General features: G+C 42.1%; 1 protein-coding gene across 1 annotated transcript in view; it reads right to left on the bottom strand.

Moving 5' to 3' along the window:
- LOC115798516 (serine-rich coiled-coil domain-containing protein 2-like) overlaps window positions 1-19,066 on the bottom strand; it is a 49,053-nt gene that overhangs the window by 8,227 nt on the left and 21,760 nt on the right. The window contains exons 3-13 of the mRNA XM_030755384.1: window positions 18,866-19,033; window positions 18,554-18,727; window positions 18,392-18,465; window positions 17,171-17,344; window positions 13,057-13,147; window positions 12,078-12,162; window positions 11,058-11,162; window positions 10,336-10,450; window positions 10,164-10,241; window positions 9,971-10,057; window positions 9,572-9,694 (exon numbers count right to left, since the gene is read on the bottom strand). Of these exons, the coding sequence (XP_030611244.1) occupies window positions 9,572-9,694; window positions 9,971-10,057; window positions 10,164-10,241; window positions 10,336-10,450; window positions 11,058-11,162; window positions 12,078-12,162; window positions 13,057-13,147; window positions 17,171-17,344; window positions 18,392-18,465; window positions 18,554-18,727; window positions 18,866-19,033 (1,274 nt within the window). The remainder of the gene's footprint in view (window positions 1-9,571; window positions 9,695-9,970; window positions 10,058-10,163; window positions 10,242-10,335; window positions 10,451-11,057; window positions 11,163-12,077; window positions 12,163-13,056; window positions 13,148-17,170; window positions 17,345-18,391; window positions 18,466-18,553; window positions 18,728-18,865; window positions 19,034-19,066) is intronic.

Here is a 19,066-nt window from a genome sequence, read left to right as displayed (position 1 = left end):
GCTCTTTTGGTTTCAAAAACTGTCCTCAAAGAATTCCCACTTCTGTCCGCAGTCGTCGGGAGTTTGTCCTGAATTCAAATGCTCGTGTAACATAACATCTGATCTGCACAGAGCCATGAGCGCATGTTCGATTATTCAGGCTCTCGGGCTGAGCTGCGGAGAAATCAGACACCGTATTTATGTGAGAGAATTTAAGCAGGTAGGAAGAGCAGCAGCAGCACAGAGAGACGGATAAAACAGCAGATTAGTTATGACTTCACACAAGTTTGCCAGGATCAATAAGCTGAGATTGTAGCACATGATGGATTTCACTGCTGTTTCTTCACCTTCCCTCTGATAAATCAGATTAACAGCGTGCAGATGTGAGCCGGCTGCAGGATTAAAATGTGGAGAGCAACACCGAGCTTCACTTTCTCACTCAGGTACATCGACACTTCTTCTTTGTGATGTCAATTTTCTCTTCACTTTTCTTTCTTCCATAACACACTGAACACAAGAGTCTCACTCACTTCACAAAAGATGAAACTTTTCAGACATCTGGCATCAAAAACATTCATTTATATATTAGTGGTCGTATCTCAGGGGCTTTAACATCCCAACTCCCCAAGCCTAGCTTATCTCCACCGAACCCCTGTACATGTTAGAACTGATTTCTCATTACTTTGAAGCTCATCTGGCTCCACAGACGTTAACTTGATGTGGTCAGTTCGTAGATCTTTCTGGCTGCTCCAAAATTTAGGCTTAATCTAAAGCTTTGGAACACCGTGTCCAGGGAGATAAATCCATCCATCCATCGGCACTTATTTGGGTCTGGGTCGCAGGGACAGCAGTCTAACCAGAAATACCCAGACGTTCCTTCCCATTCACCTTCTCCAGCTCTCCTCCTCACAATTGGACAGGCAATCTCACAGGGAGATTATGGATATCACCACCCAACCCAAATTCCTCAAAAGACACATGAATTTCAACCAAAGACAGCAGAAACTTTGGACTGAAGAACCAAACTAATGATTATTAAATATTAAGACACAGAAAAACAGTGGAAAAGTCAAAACCTTCAAATGTGACATATTTCCTTGAAAAACTCTTCTAAATCTAAATCACGCTTCCTAACCCAGTGTGAGACTTTCCACTGATGACTGCTAAAGATTTAAAAAAAAAAAACAAACAAACACCTAAAAACAGAAGCTGTTCTGTGTCATCCAATGTCAGAAATGGTGCATTTGTTCCAGCAGCTGATAAGTTCAGCTGTTTGTGTAGTAAAAGTCTGTGTCCAGCAGGGGGCCGCCCTGAGTTTCTATACTGAACGTGTGACATGAAAGCATTTTTAATGTTCTCAGCAGAACGTAAAGCTTCAACAAGAAGAAGGAGGGAACACCTGCAGGTAAACACTGACATCTGGTGGTGGGCAGCAGTACTGCAGCCTGTCTGTCTGCCTGTCTCCCTCTGGGACATTTCCTGTCTTAAAGTGTGTCCTCACCTCATAAATAATGCATGACAGGATGGATGGATTAAAGACAAAGACAGTGAGAGAGAGAGAAGGGCAGAAGGTGGAAAAATATGAGAAAAAAGGACAAAAGAATGGCGTGATGCCAAGAAAGGATGGAGAAGCCAGTGGAGGAGGAGGAGGAGGAAAGATGTACAGCGAGCAAGAGCGGGGAGGTGGAGAGCGTCCTCAACCACATGCAGCTACCCTGAAGGAGGATTCACCTTGGGAGGGAATCACTCAACTGCCCGACTTTTTTTTTTTTTAACCCAACTGTTCTACTTCTCTGACGCCGACTCGCAGGACATCCCAATGGTAACACACACACACACACACACACACACACACACACACACACTATTCTGGCATACAAAGTGCTGATCCAACCAAACTGCATCCCCAACCACCCACATTCGTCTTAGCTGTCGTCTTACTGGCCCCTGGAGGCTCGTTAGATGAATAATCTCCCTTCATCACTGTATCACCACTAAGCTCAAATATTATAATCAGAATAATGAATAAACATGAGGTGATAGCTTTGCCTGGTGCAATGCACATTTTGATACAAGAAAAATATATTTGTTATTTTTTTAGAGAGACTTAAACTCCCCTGTCCAGGGTCTGCCCCGGGGTCTCTGCCAACCGAACATGCCCAAAACACCTCACCTAGGAGGTATCCAGCAGGTATCCTGGTCAGATGCCTGAACCACCTCATCTGGCTCCTTCTGATGCGGAGGTGTAGCGGCTCTACTCTGAGCCCCTCCCAAACGACTACTGAGAGGAAGCTCATTCCCATCGCTTGCATCCACCATTTCATTCTTTCACTCCCTTCCCCCATCTATGAAAAACGCAAAAAAGGTCAATCTGTGAGATCCACATTGTTGTGGTAGAGAAGTCAGAGTGATGGATGGACGTGGTGTTTGCTGAATCACATCAACTCTATTTTTCTGAAGCATAAAACAGCAGACCAGGAAACTGCTTAGATTAAGTAAGGGAACGGAGACGCTTTGCTTACAGCTCTAAGGTTAGCGTAAGGGTTCACTTCATGTCCACTGCTTTCTACAATTTTTTGTTGGGAACACCAAAACCAAAAATCTTTTATCAGAAAAAAAATGAACAAAATTTGATTTGAATTCTAACTTCTTCCAGTTTCTGAAAACATGTCTATTTAGCATGTGGCTAAAGCAAAAGCCAACACTAACTCTGGAGGGGTCACCCGCTCATATTGAATTATCATTGGCCAAGCCTGTTCAAGGCAGAGCGTCCTTCCTAATCAACCAATCAATGACTAGAAAGCAATACTGACGATAGTGCGTTTGTCCAACTGAGATACAGCCAGCTAATGCAGTTAGCTTGTTGCGGCAGCTCCGCAGCAGGTGTTAAACTAACCGAGAGAACGGATTATATCAGGAATGGGAATGGATCAAAGCAGTTTGATCCATTCAACACATTTTTTCCCTCTGGGCAATTTAAAGGGCCAGTTCATCCAAATTACTGAAGTTTTTTACACATTTGACGCTGACGAGCTTCATGCAGGAGCGAAGATATGGAAGGATTCTCTACCACTGCAAGTCAAAATTGGATATTTTAGATTATATCTTCACAAATACACAAATGGAAGTGAAAAAAAAAAGAAGAGAGACCATTTTGATGTTACTTAGATAAAAAAAAATGAAACAAATTCAGATACGAGGGTCTTGGAGTCGGGGCTCCAGGTGTGCGTGGCGTGTGGAGGACGTACGCAGTCTTCAGGTAGGGCTGCTTTTGTGTGAGATGTACTTTAATCAAGCTGGGAATTCAATAAAGGAGGGAATGACAAGGGAAAAAGCTCATTTAAAAGGCTGAAATGTTGAGATGAGCGTGGGGCAGGAGTTCCTGAAGGAATATACAATATTTAAAAAAACAAAAAAGACTTAAAAATACCACATCACAGAGGAGGATGGAGGAGTTTTAACCTTTATCTGTTGATAATGTATTCCCCTGGCTTAAAGGCTGATATGATAACCATCACAGATATACTATCAAAAGAAAAATCCAAGCTTCAGATGCCTTTTTAGTAGAAATATCTCAGGGCTGATCTGAAGAGCAGTCTTCGGTGCTGTAAGATTCGTCTCTCATGGAAGATAAAAACCCACAAAGCACACCGCATCAAGTTCAGAGAGGCCAACGTGCAAACCGGTGAGCTAGACTCCCAGAATCCTCGGTGCTGTCGGGGCACGGCAGCAGCTCCGCTGGCTCGTGTTGAGGAAATGAGCGATGGCGCCATTCGAGCGGTTTGACTGCTTCAAGTGACGGAACGAGCCGGAGTGAAACGCACCTCATCTAATCCAAAATTTAAGAGCCATTTAGAAAGATAATTTTAGCTCACAGCCGCCTCCTGATGGGCCTCTGGACTCCGCTTCACCGGACTCATTTCACTGTGAAGGAGAAGGTGTGACCTGTCCTGCGGGCAGCAATGAATCATGGGTAAAACTGTGCAGACGGTCACTTATAAATGTTACACATGAATACTGATCTACTCTTTTATTATCACTGGATGTGAGCCGCGCTACTTTGACTTCTGAAGGTTCCACTAATCTCATTTATTCATTCATTATAATTAATCTGTCTTCTTAAATCTCAGTTTCATTATTTATTAAGTGCTCACTGATTCTCTATTTTTGTCTTCTTGTGCCCGTTTTACACTTTTCTTGTCTGCCTGAACATTTTAAACGAAAAGCTCAAATTAAAATTCATAAAAACAAAAACTGTGTGAAACCAAAAACATGAAGGGTTGTCACTTTGAATGATTTTCATTTTTGGATTTTTAATGAATTCACTGCTTGTTCTGTGAAAAAAAAAAAAATCACAGTGAAGTGACAGAGGCAAAGGTGATGTCCTCAAATACGTTTCTGATCCAAACTAGAATCAAAACTTAAAAACATCGCGTTCATGTGAGAGAATATTTGCTCAACTTTCCTCTTATTTGGCTTGTAAAACAGTGGAAAGGTTTGATCATTAATAAAAATAGACTCCACTTATTTTTCTGCCATCAGATGCTTCAACTTGAGCTCTAACTTTAATTTATGATAGATGTCATCTAAATCTTACAGTTTGGTTGTTACTTCCATTATTTAAAAGAATTTTAATACCTACAATGATCATCGATCATATAAAGCTCTCACGATGCTGTCACAGATTTCTAGTTTCAGTTGTCGCTCAGATTTTCCGTGTGGTTGTGTTACAGTGACGATGAAGCCCCCGCACCCACACAGCCCCACAAATGTAAAGGACTGAAAGATCAAACCCTCTTTCCACTGCATCCCAACAAAGCAACAATACATTAAATCTGACACATGAAAGTTTAACTAGGGTGGTAATACTTTTTATCTTTGTGCAGAGCTTTGAAGAGTCAAAGGCAACTTTTGATTTTAGGATTCAGTGCAGGATCTGATCCGTTAACACAGATCAACATTCAGCAGATAAACCAAAGAAAGGTCATAAATCTGCTGAGTCATCACAAAAAAAGAAAAAAGAAAAAAGAAAGAGGATTCTGAATTTGCTGTGACAATTAGCCAGGTTTCTTTCATATCATAGTATTCAGCGATGCCAATGATGAAATGTATTGCAATAGCTTGAAATATATCAATATTCAATATCACAATACAAAACTTGCACAACTTTAGGGGCATAAAGTAGCACTCTTGCCGTTTGCTTCATCTGCCAAAACCGATCCTGGATAAATATACACTCTAAAAATATAATTAATGTTTACACTAATGAGGATCACTCATTGTAATGGCTACAATTTGACAAAACATAAGAAAAGCAGCGTTCATCTGTAGCTGCCGTTACAGGACAGTCATGAGTTTATTGGCCTACGTGCTGGTTTCAAAGTGTTTCCATCAGATTTCACACTGATCTGAGAAAAAAGCCTGATGGTAAATGGACTCGTTCTTATATAACGCCTTTCTACTCTAACTGAGCACTCAAAGCGCTTATACACATGTTTGCATTCACCCATTCATACAAGCACTTCCATATCTAACTAAGCTAAGTGCTTATTATCTAACATTCACACTCCAACGCTTACATCGGAGAGGAACTTGGGGTTCAGTATCTTGCCCAAGGATGCAGCCCGGAGCAGCCAGAAATCAAACCACTAACCTTCCCTTTCGATCAGAAAGTGACCTGCTCTACCAACCGAGCCACAGCCACCCCATGACTGTTATTCAGTAATCAGGAAAATCTGAGGTCATAATCACACATACGCTGCAGTATGAGTGGGACAAAGTATCAGCACCTTAATATATCATAGTTTTCTCTGGAGATACAGTCGCTGATTTAAGCTGCAGGTGAAACCGATTTTTTCCCTTCAGTCACACGATACCACGATGTATTTTAGATTATTACACAATAATACTATTATAGCATTATAAAACTGCACTGTGACTCCCACACTGATCCAGGCAGGCAATATTAACATGAGGCAGAACAAACCTTTAAGTTTTGACAGATTTGAGTACAAACAGGAGAGGATAGCTTGCTTTATGTGATGGTGTAAGAAGAAGAAGAAGAAGAAAAATGGAAGTGAGGAGGTGTAAGAGGAAGATTAAAAAAGTTGCTACCGTACCACGCTGTGTCACTGAAGTAAAGCACTAGTTTTTCCACTCCTGGACGAGGGCGCAGAGGAGAGAAGCAGAGAACAGGAGGAGGTGAGTTAGAGAGGAAAAATAAAAGTCACTGGCAGATTTCTCAGAAGAACAGAGACACACTGAGTGCTCAGGCTGAAGGTGACAGATGGAGAACAAACTAATCAGCAAAGAGTGAGAAAGAAATCAGAAAAAGGCTGAGAAGGAGGGGCGGATGTAGACTTCAGGTTGGAAACTCCAAAGAAAATGATTAAATTCATGCCTGAACTCAGTTTGCTCTCCCCTGAAGTGGCTCGACTAATGTTCATCCCCATGAATAAGTTAAAATAAACCTCTGACGTTAACCAGAAACTTAATTTGAGCGTCCTGATTCAGTGCCATCGTGTCTCGGCTCAGTCTAATTCTGAGAATCATATTCAAGTCATTTTGTGCGGCTGAGTCACCGTGCCTCAATTAAGACTTCCTGCTTTGACCTCTGACCCCTCACCTCTTTGGTTAACTCTGAATGCTGGACTTTTAAAGAAGAAAAAAAAAAAAAAAGCTTTCAAGGTGACTGAGTGCAGATCTGCATCCTCCTTTCATCCTGTTGTGCAGGACGCTGAGAGAAAAAAGACTGACCCCTGAATGCCTCACAAAAACATCATTTGAAATAATTTTAGCAGTTCTGCGGTTAAACACGAAGAATGAACTGAACAGAAGCGAGCAGCGGAACAACAGGAGCGTTAAACCTGCCGGGATTAAACCTTTAGCTTTTCTCTGTTTTCAGTTTGAAGTCTGAAATTTCACGCCAGGATATTTTTCCGCCTTCATTATAAGTTTTTACACATTAAATTAAAAAAAAAAAATCTAAAAAATCATTGCCTTTTTTTTTTTTTCTTTTCAAACATGTATTTGGACAAGCAAACTTTTGAAATAGTGTCTTACAGAACAAGGTTATAAGACAGCTCAAACACAGCTATGGAAAACAAGAGACCACTGCAAAATGATCACTTTCTCTGATTTTATATGTTGTGTTTGAGTAAAATGAACCTTTTTGTTTCATTCTATAAACAACGGACGACATTTCTCCAAAATTCCAGATAAAAATATTGATTCATTTGCAAAAAATTACAAACGGTCAGAAGACAATAGTAATGTTTTAGGAAGGGTTCAAAAATCAATAACCCTAATTTTCAAGCACAGCTTTCATGGCATGCTCTCCACCAGTCTTTCACATTGCTGTGGGGTGACTTTATGCCGCCCTTGGTGCAAAAACTCAAGCAGCTCAGCTACCTTTCATAGTTTGTGGCGTCCATCTTCCTGCTGAGGTTTTCAGGTCAGGCGATTGGGCTGGCCATGACAGGATCTTGAGCTGGGTCCTTCATCCACACCTTGATTGACCAAACCAACCCTCAGAGTTTGGGGAACATTGTCAGAGCAGAAGAAAGCAGGTTTGTACATGGCTTGATTTGTGCATCCTTCAAGGATGAATCTGCCCGATTTCAGCCTTGCTGAAGCACCCCCAGAACATCATCGATACTCCACCAAATTTCACAGAGGGTGCAAGACACTGCAGCTTGTAGGACTCTCCAGGTCTCTGTCCAACCTTCTCACCATCAGACGACCAGGTCTTGGGCAAAGCTGAAAATTGGACTCAGAGAAGTTGACCATACTCCAGTCCTCTATGGTCCAGTCCTCTATGATCTTTGGCAACCCTGGTTCTTCTTTGCTTCTTATTGATGAGGGGCTCTTTTCTAGCTTGAGCCGTGCCTCTAGAGCCTGTTTCAAACTGTTCTCGCCGAGCGCTTCGGCCCAGCTTCCATTTGCCTTGTTTTTGTAGCTCGATGTCATCCTACAGTTGCTGAGTGACATTTGGACTTGCCGGTCATCCAGATCAGTGAAGAGTCGTTTTCGAGCTCAGTCAGTGTGTAGCTTTGTTGTCCCCGATATCTGCTGCTTTGTTCTTACGAACCACCATCTTAGAAATTTTAAGGATGGAAGCAATCTGACGCTCACTGTATCCCTCAGAACTGAACCTCTCTTTTCCTTACTCAAAACTTTTTTTTTGGCTTGGTCAATGGTCACTATTTGATTCCAGTTATTTTTAAGGTACTACTAACACTGTTTATGCCATCCAGCTGCTCCTATTGCAAGAGCATAAAGATGGCCACAGCAGTGGTTTTAATAGTGATCACCTAATCAGTGCCTCATTAAGTAGAATCAGGTGTGCTTGTGTTGGAATTCAGCAGACACTGGAATCAAACTACTAACCCACATGCAGAGATGCTGATTTCAGAAATATTTGCAGTGGTCTCTAATTTTTTTCCAGACCAGAAACTCTCCTCTCAGAGAGCATCCAGAGTTTGCTTGTTCAAATATGAGAAAAGCCATGATTGAGATTATTCTGCAGACTCATTATTTCATGATGTTTTATATGATTGAAAATGTAAATATACTTTTCTTCTGATTTGTTTGCCAATATTTGAAGCACCTACAGAAAAATTCAATGTCAATGTCCCAGTCCTAGATGAAGACAATGATGAGGAGGAGAAAGAAGAAAAGCCATGGATGAAAGCTTGACGATGGGGGCTGGTTAAAAGCTACATGACTCACTTTTTCTAGCGAGGTGGGAGGGGATGCTGGGCTTGGGCCTCCCCCTGTAAGGCCTGGAGCGCTGATACTGCCAGGGTGGAGAGAGGAAAGGAACAGGAGGAAAAGCCTGAGGAGAGATGGAGAGGGAACCAGAGAGAGAAGGAAAGGAAGGTGATTTACAACGTCAGGAGAAAGACGGGAGGACAGAGAGATGGACATAAAGGACTGGAAGGAAAACAGACTTGATTTGTCACATGTCTGCACATCACACAGAAAACCCTTCAGGTTGCTTCACAGGAAGAAAGAGAAAAGAAAAGAGATGAACAAATGAGAGAGAAGAGAAAAATAAAAAAAGGGAGAGACCTCCAAAGCTAACGGTTTTAAAGGCAGAAGCAGCAGAAGAAGGAAGCTGTGTTTTAATGATGCTGTTCATTAAGAATCTCTGAAGGAGGCTGATCAGAAACAGCAAAACCTTCACCTGCACCCCCCCCCCCCCCCCCCCCCCCCCCCCCCCCAAAAAGGTATTCTTTTTTTTAATCTATTCATCCTTTTGCTGCTGAAACAGAGAAACACAGATGCTCAGACCTCCCTCTGCCCCAACACTTCCTCCAGCTTTTCCAGGGTCTCTTCCAAGATGCTGCTCCTTTCAGTGCAGAGCAGCTGAAGCTGGACTCTCAACTTATATTTAATGTTTCTGCCTCTGTCTCAAAATGTATTTGGTCATTATCTTCTGATAAATAATGTACAGGCTCCAGTTCTGTTTTGTGAAGTGTAACAGATTAATAATCAAAATCATTACAGATGATGCTGAATGTGTGTGTGTGTGTGTGTGTATGTGTGTGTGTGTGTGTGTGTGTGTGTGTGTGTGTGTGCGTGTTCACACCGTGCGCTCTCGCCACTGCGTCCAGCCCACGCTTTCTCTCTCCGTCACACTCGTCTGTGTGTGCTGATCAATCTTTCCCATCGTCGCTTGGCAGTGACACCTGGTGGTTACTGTGGGAACAGTCTACACACACACACACACACACACACACACACACACACACACACACAATTTATTGAAATCAGTATTTTTGTTTTACTCTGTTAACACTGCACTGTAATGAAAACCTAAATATCCTAGATTATCCTAATCACAGCATAAATGTACATTCATTCTAATCAATACAAATTTATCACCAAATGTTCACTGTTCTGCTGTTTTCGAGGACAAATCCTTAGTCACTAGTGTGACTAATGAGTTTACGGTTGTACAGGTAGGAACAGAGGACGGGACACCGACCAGCTGCTGGGTGAGCTGTGCGATGGTTCGGTCTCTGCTCCGCAGCTCCTCTCTGAGCTGCTGCACCTCCTGCAGGAGCGCCTGTACCTGCACACAAATATATAGACAGGTGATGATTAAAGGGAGGAGTTCTGGGAAATGCAGGTAAACAACAATGATAAAGGAAGAGAAGAGACGGCTGAAGGGTGCTGACCTGTGAGTCGGAGTTATGGGATGAATCCTCTGGACTCAGAGTGTCTGTGGTCAGAGTGTCGTCATCCACGTCCTCCTCCTGAAACAAAAACACACCACGTACAACAAACAGTAAACACGCTGATACTAAATATGAAAGTTAGATCAGTACATCAGTCCCACAGCCCTCTCACCTGCAGCAGTAACTTCTGCAGGTACTCCAGCTGTGACCTGACAGCTGAACAGTCTTCAGCCAGTTCCTCTACATCCAGACCCAGGCTGGGAGTACTGGGAGACAGACAGGTGGACCTGAGGAGAGGAGGGAGGTGAAAACAACACGACAGGGACAGTCAGATAGCATATATAAAAGACCACACATAACAGTTTATGCACTAATATTAAATGATATGGTGAGCTTACTGAAAGCAATTCAAAACACACATATTCATTAAAAAAAAAAAAAAAAAAAAAAAAAAAAAACAAGCCATATGAACGTTATTTATATAACCGATTTAATTTCAAGAAGAAAATCCATAAGGAACAACTAACAGAAGAAGCAGAAACGAGTACGATCATAGTTGAAACAAATAATATGCCTTAAACAAAACAAGGCACAGGCAGCAGTTTTTAGCAAGTTGGGGGTAAGCTAGCTGCTTTTTTTTTTTTTTAAAACATCTACTTTTAGTTTTCAGCTTAATTTGGTGTTTTTGGTGGTTGGGAGACCAGGGAGGCCCAAGCTTCTGGGCTAACTTAAGCCCTGCTTAAGATGTATGACTAACAAGCAAATTGAACTTCTGCTAAGTTCAACATTAGAGTGAGATTTAACCAGATGGCTAACAAAAAAATATATTACTGATCGCACAGGACAGTTTAGGGTACTTTGAGGTAGACAGAAACTGAAGACATGCTGAATCACCTCATCGGAGGACAGAGGTCAAGAATGAGGTCACCGTCCTTGCTGGAGTCCATCCTCTTATTCCCAGGATCCTCGGTGAGCTTGTAGCTCTGGAAATCGCTGAGGCTGGGACGGAAAGGAAAAGCTCATGAACACGACGCACATTTAGCAATTACAGCGAGAGCACAAACCACAATTCTCCTGTACCAAACACAGCGGATAAAGTGAATGTGTGAACAGTACACAGCGGCTCATATGCAGCTCATAACCTACAGCTTATTTTTTACAGTCTATTTGATTTTTCCCAGGAGCAGAGGTCTGTTTTTCTGTCCAAACATGTGCTTAACAAAATCTTCAGAAATGTGCTACATTCATACAGCCACAGTCGGAGCCCCAACTGACCCTGTGACTTCCCCCTAAAGGGCTTTTTACTTTTCTAATGAGCCATCTTATTAGACACAAACAGCTGTAAGCATTAATCGATGTGTTCTGTCCGTGACCTTTTCCTCAGTGTCCGCATCAGTCTCAACTTCGAAATGACCCACCGTGACCCCGAGCCCTCAGCAAGCTTCGCTCTCCACCATCAACAGTATAATTAGGATGATACATAAGACCCAGCATAAGACCCGTGAATGATAGTCCGAGTGTTTGTAAGGGTCACTGACATGACCCATATAAATTTGTGTCCCAGTGCATCATTTATGTTTCAAATAATTTATTCATGTCTTGCAGGAGTTTAGCCTATAAAACTTTTTGTTTGAATACATTTTCAGCGCATTGATTTAATTTTACATTTTGGTGTCTAAAGGCCAAAAATGTGAGGTGGTGAGACTGTCCGTTTAAATGAGCAGACCTAGAGGATGATTAAAAACGGTGCTTAATTGATAATAAATTCAAATTAAAATATTCTGGCAGTTGTTAAAATAATTTTCAAATATCGATACCAACGATGCACAGAGACACAAAAAAAAAGCATGTCACATCAATGACCCATATGCATTTTCGTTCAGTTCAGTTCATAGAAAAATGAGCTCCCCTCACCTTTCATTGTCATTGTGGACGTCCTGCGTGCCCCAGCAGAGCTGCCTCTTCCTCCACTGAGCCATGTGGGACAGCCCATCTCCATCTGCAGGGTTCAGACCATTGGAAGAAGGAAGCAGGGCTTAAAATCAATTTAAAAGCTTGAGTTTTAACACAGAACAAAGAAATATTACCAAATTACCACAATGTAAAACGCTGTCATCTGTGCAGGAATCGCAAATGTTACAATTTTAAAGGTTTGGGAACACACGGAGATTTTACTGACCCTCACCTTCATGCATTTCAGTGCGTGTGTAACTCCTTCAAAATGATCTGAATGGGCTGTAACAGTTTAAACACACATGCTGCTCTTCCTGACAAGAAATTTTCCTGACCTGACCATTTTTCATTTCTGCCAAAACTATAACCCAAACACTTTTCTAGCTCAAACCCGCTCTAAAACAAACTAAACCTGCTCATTTAACTCAGCACTCAACAATTTCAGGTTTCTAACAGTTATACAGGATGATTTTTCTTTTTTAAGTGCAACCTGGAAGCTAGCATCGCCCCGGTTCCCTTGACAAAAAAAAATTGCGAATGGCTTTTAATGCCAACACCACCACGCTCTTGTTATCAAACTCACTGTCTGGAAAGATCTTCAGTCAATTCAATGCATGGATTTCATGTTGCAGAACAAAATGTGAAAGCATCTAAAGGTTGTGTTAACCACACACACCTTATTTCAGGCGTTCAATCAAAAAGCCATCTACTTTCAAACTAGCCAAAAGGAGGAGCAAAGCGCTAACTCATTCCTGTGTTTTAGGACTCCTGCAGTCACTGTTGTGACAGTATATGTTACTGTTGTGTTCCCAACTTCCACAGAATGGCTGTACCAGCTGAAAGCAGATTTTATCACAAATCTCAGTTCCTTTACTTCCTTAGTGGGATCCATCATTTTACTTCATAGGTATCAGTGATATCTGCGTGCATTCAAACGTACCACTGTGCAGGGAGCCGTCTTCTGGGAAGTCTACATCCAGCATGAGATCATCATCAGCCAGATCACAGGAGTCCAGGTTGTTCAGGATGTCCTGAAAGAAAACATATGAGTGAAACAGGTGGCCTTTGATCAGTAAACGGATTTATTATCTCCAGTAACCCATCAGCTAAATAGAGCCTAACTGTGACTGTCTAAATTAGCCTTGAGCTAAATGTTACGGATTAGTTTATATTATAAACTATATAGTTATCAGTTATACATTCGTTTTATATTGTGTTGCGTAACAAAAAATTATCACTGGACATTTGGTAGGTACACAATAGCACAACACTTGACCAAAGCCTTGAAGTTGATTGGAAAATCCTTTTCTTTCTGGTTTAAATGCCATCGTTGGTTCCACAGCTAATTTCACGTTTACAGTATAACAAACGCTCGACATGTTTTTAAAGGCCATTCTAAAAACATGTAAGACCATCATTAGAAAACAACACTAGCAGCAGATGATCATTTGTATTGTCTAGGACAGTGTTTCATAAGCTTTTCTAGTATTTCTAGTATGTGTGTCTTAGAGGAGGAAGGAAAACAGAATGTATTTGAATAATTCTCTATTTGATTTCTAGTTTTTGCAGGTGAGACGGACAAAGAGACACGCTGTACAGCTCCCGCCGACCTCGAAAGACCGCAAAGAGACAAAAGAACAAAAAAATTAACAGCAATTTATTTCCTTGTGTAACAGCAGCTACAGTATGAAGGGCCCTACAAAAGGCGGAGACCTTCCCCTGTTATCAGAAGGTCTTTTATGCTTGCTGATCAATGGCACTGTGAGTTTTTCTGTCTGTCTAAGAGTTGGAAGGCTGTCTGATTATGAAATTCTAAGCATCAATAGTGAGCCCTTTACTGGCATAAAGATAAGTGATATGGCACAGAGCGGGCCGCTATAGAGGCCGTGAAAACGATGTGCACCAAATTCAAACCAAAAGCTACTCGACTTGTTTTCCTAATAAATAAAAGACCCAAAAATGATGTGAAAATTGGTTTTAGTCAAATAGCTTCAAACTTTGTTGGAGGAGTACCCTCATCCAACAGGTTTAGAAAATCTTAAGACATTTAAAGTTCTTCACAGCTCAAACAGCAAAATTCAACCTCTGCATCAGAGAAGAAAGAAAGGAGGGCGAAGACTTTGAGTCCACATGCAGTTTGTTTTTGTTGGTTTTTTCCTGCCTCGAAAAGCTTAGTCACACCTCAGTGACCTGAGAGGAAACTGAAGATTCATCCTGACTAACTGCTGCTTTTAACCACACACACACACACACACACACACCTGCAGCAGCTCACCTGGTCCCTGAGCAGTCATCCACATCAACACTCTGCCTCCTAATCTCCTCCTGCTCCCTTATCTCTTCCCTCCTTTGTCAGCCTCTCTCCCTTCATCTTTTTTCTCTTCTGCTCTCCTCATCCTCCTATTGGCTCTTCCTCTCCTGCTACCCTGAGCTTCCCTCCTGCCACTTTACCTTTTTTCTCCCTCCCACCTTCCTCTTGCCTGTCTTGCCTTCTTTTCTCTTATTAATCCACCGCTTTCTTTTTCTTCTTCTTTATTGTCCTGCACACATTTTATCTTTTACACAAACCCCAGATAAAAGCAAGAAACAAGCCCTGATATGGTTTCAGAGAGTATATTCACAGTGTTGTGGGTGACAAATAAAGCTAAAATTATTTAATATGACATAAAAAATATTTTATCTAACTTCCCAACAAGCAAAATTATGAGTGAAGGTGCTGGTTGAACCTGATGCACGATAGTGTCTATAAAATGTCAAACAGTACTGATTTTAGACATCAATAATTCATGTGATGGCACAAATCAAAGATGAAATAACTGACATCTGCTATCATAGAGGAACTTGAACACCTAACCTGCAGGTACACAGAGGAAAGCCCTCCCCACTTTTATCATGGCACAAAAGGTGGTCAAATATTTGTGAAAGTTTTATTGACAAAGCTCACACCATTTCTTAAACCCTCCTCCAGCTCCCATCTTCTCAGTCATTGCTTCGGTTTATTTTTTTGTTTGTTTAAATTGACTTCTATTCAAAAACAGACACCAATATTTTCTGCTTTCATACTCGGCACAAACACAGAGCAAAGCTTTCCCTCGAGACAACACTGACCCCTGGTGGTCAGGTCAAATATTACTAATGCCAATTTCTGTTGCACTTCTAGAACAAACCTGCAAACAAAAGACAATCAGGGGCTTAAAGAAGAGAGACTTCAGCCATCAGTCCAGAGCTCGTTAACGTCCTCACATCATTAAGACCCTCAGCTCATTCCGATCAATCACGCTTTAAGGCCCACAGCTCATTAACACAGAGGGCACATTGAGACAGAGAGCTCATTAACAGCCTCTCAGCATCATCCAGGGTGTGTATTAAGTGTACTCAACAGGACAAAGTAATACTACCTGCAGTGACAGCACAATCCTGCTCTTAAACCTGGTTATCCTGCCTCCGTCAGGCTGCAGATGAAGCCACGGTTCAAGAGCATTTTAACACACCTGAGTCCATTTGAATTTGTATATTAGACCTGGGCCTTTCGCTTGCATCACTTGTGTAATGAAACCCAAATATTCACTTCAGAGCTGATAAGAAAACAGTAACATTAGCTGTTATTGGCAGCTGTAGCGCCGAACTGAAAATGTTAATTATCACCTGGAACATCATCAGCTGACTTCTTTCAAAATACTGCAGTACTAACGAGCTCAAACTATTGATTTGATGGGTAAATAATTGGGCTTTGTTAAGCTGGAACAAGCAGTGCAGTCAGACATTTTACAGGAATGACCCACAGAGGCCCACTGGAGTGGAGATTAGGACCTGAGTGATGCTGATATTAGGCTATTTAAAAAAATCAGCTGGTTGTTTGCAGAGTTCCAAACAATTTTGCCAACAGGGAAGTTGCAGAGTGCCCTCTGGTGGACAAACTGTAACATCAACACTCATAACGGTAAATGTCGATACTGACAGGTCAGCAAGCGGCTAATACTGGCTGATAGTATCGGCCCACCGATAAATCAGTCAGGCTCCAGTGGACATGGTCTTAAGTATGGGAGAAACCTGGGAAAAATGGGAGTGTTGGGAGCTAGCATTATGTTCCAGTTCTGCAGATTGACTCAAAGAATAAAACAGATTATTGAGATGCAGTCAAGACCCAAAGAAACTCATCAGCAAAAAGTAAAAGAGCTGAAATATAAACAGGGAAGCATTTCTGTTTTTGCTTTTTGTTTCAAAGTGACCTGAAATTGTATATAGAGAAGAAAAAACAGGAATAAGAAGAGAAAAAGAAGAAAATAAGAGAGTGGATACAAGAAAGAAGAAAAAACAAGAATAAAGGAATACAAAAGATAAGAAAAGATAAAGAAGAAACAGCAGAACAAAAGGAGACTAAGAAGTGCAGCTGCTGTCCCCTGCTGTCCTGTACTACATGCAGGGACTGTAATTAACAGAGTGGACACAAGAGGGAGCCAGAGACTTCACTCTGCTCATCATGAACACTTTATGTGATTAAAAATATCTGAGCAGCAGGATGGATTTTGATGAATAAAATCATGGGTTAAACACGAAGCCTTACTGAGATTTGTAGATTTGAAATCAGTGACAACAAAATGTAAAAATCAGTCTGAATGAACCTTTTGTTGGAGCATCAGAGTCTATTTGATGCAGCAGCTGTGGAAGTTTTGAGCGCTACTGAGAAACCTCGAGTTCATACTTCTTAAATAAATAAATAAAATGCGCAGATTGCACCAAGCAGCTACTGACACTGAACTCCACCAGCGACGAAGCGTTTCTGCCCATCAGCCTCTATTCTGTCCTCTCTCTGGAGCCAAACCTCGAGCGTTTTCAGAACCCACAGAGTGGCCTCAAGTGGGGCAGAGAGGCAGCACAGAGCTGATGCTGCTTGAATGTTAAAAACTCTCTTTGTCTTCTCTGTTTTTGTTGTCTCTCTGCTGCACTGCCATGAAATCACCCCAACTGCAACCCAGATTCCCGGAAAGCTGATTTCAAACAGTTTAACATCAAATTCTGAAAGAGATCAACGTGAGGCGCAGATTCGTCCTTACAATGCTGTTGAGGTCGGAGTCAAAGCTGCCGATGTGGTGGGTGGTGTTGCTGTCGGTGTGGATGGAAGCGGTTGTGGCGGCAACCCCCAGAGGCTCCAGACCCTCCTCGTCCCACATGTAGGTACCCCCAGACCCACAGCTGTCAGAGGGGGACAGGTCCAGGGATGACCCGCCCTGCAGGGGGAAAAGATTTTGTGACCACGTGCTCTTTCACGTTCATTTAATATTTCTGAATGCAGATAAAAGTAGAAAGTACAGCTGTCCTCCTCTTTAAAAACACAAAGTATTAATCAGCATCTACCTCTCCATTGTTTCAGTTTTTCAAAGCGCTTCCTGCCGCGCCCGGCTTTAATGGACTCGGAGCAGAAACCACAGCAGTTTCATCCCAGCCAGCTGCTGGATCATTTACTGAGCAGCATCTGAATGCAGGTCAGAAACCGCTTCTACGCCCTGTTTTATCTGTCCACGGGTGGGGCCAGCTGCACCTGCTACACCAAACTATGAGTCAAGTATCATCACTACACCAGTGCCACATCTGTTTGTTTTTGTTTGTTTGTCTGGTTTTTTTTACTGTAGCATTTTTGTGGAAAAGGGATTTAAGGTTTGAATAAGTGGAAGCCACCACAAAGACAGAAAGCAAAAAAGGAAAACTCTAATGCAGGTCTATGAGATGAGAATAAGGAGGTTCAGGCCGAGCAGAATCCTCAAAGCTGAAAAATAACACCAAAAGCTGCAGTTCCTCTGCCGTCCAGCAGAGGCTCCACCAGTGAGTCTGGCTTAAAGGCTTAAAGCTTGCATTATTAGGGGTGTGGCCTCTCTGACTGACAGGTGGATGGTGACACAGGTGGCTGTAGCTGTTAGCTGTCTGCTAACTGGAGTCCCTGAACTAGACCTCTGGACTCTGTTTCTGCTCGTCATCTGCTGTTTGATGAAAATGTGGCTGCCGACTGTTTTTTTATTAATTTCTGTAATTAAAAAAAATACAATAATCAACAAATATAACAGGAAGTGTTGCCTCAAAATTAGGAAACCACAGGAAATATGGCCATTATAGCCAGAGGATAAGTCAAAGCACCAGCCAGTGCTATCTCATATCTTATAATCACTTTAACAGGAAAAAGCTTTAGTGTGTCAACATGTTATTCTTCTGATTGCTGGACAAAATCAGATGGAAATCTAATGTCAGTTTTTATGGGTTTACTGGTCCTTTACTGGTGGTACCTGATCGTGGTAGTCCGGCTGACTGGACCTTCTCCGGCGGGAGATTCGAGTCAGCCGATGCTCTCCTTGTTCACCTGGACACAAAACAGAAAAGTAGCAGTAAAGTAGACGTCTTGAGACTTTTTCTCCTCTCACCTGATCACTAATTCTTATTAAACTTACCACCAAGTCTCATGCTCCAGTCTATACCGTCATCCAGAAAACACAGTCCAGCTGCCTTGGTGCCCCCGTTAACGACCACCTTGTCATCATCAAACCTGGCGCATGACTGATCAAGCCCAGAGTCGTCTTCATCATTTTTGGAGGACAGCAGCAGAATGCCAACGCCTCCGTTTCCTGGAGCACAGAGTGTGGTATTTCAATCAGAAATATTGGTAGGGACATAACTGCCATCATTTGATATTGGTGGGGAAGATTCCCTACCGTCCCTACCTAATTCTACACCCCTATGTTCAACTTTATTGAAATCCTCACCGAGGTTGTCAAAGTCATCCATGTACTCCTGACTGGTGTCATTTCTATCCAGAGAGGAGGTGGAAGACAGGGACATGTCCTCCAGTGTCTCCCCTAAAATCGACACCTCTCCCTGGGATACAGGCTCTGCAGGCAGCTCCTCTGTATCAGGAGCTTCTGGAGTGTTTTCTAGAAGAGGATGAGAAGCCACCAGAGAAGAAT

Source organism: Archocentrus centrarchus, chromosome 19 (assembly GCF_007364275.1).
Source record: "Archocentrus centrarchus isolate MPI-CPG fArcCen1 chromosome 19, fArcCen1, whole genome shotgun sequence".
Lineage (NCBI taxonomy): Eukaryota > Metazoa > Chordata > Actinopteri > Cichliformes > Cichlidae > Archocentrus > Archocentrus centrarchus.
Note: the sequence above shows the minus strand (reverse complement) of the source record. Positions and strands in the feature narration are given on the sequence as shown.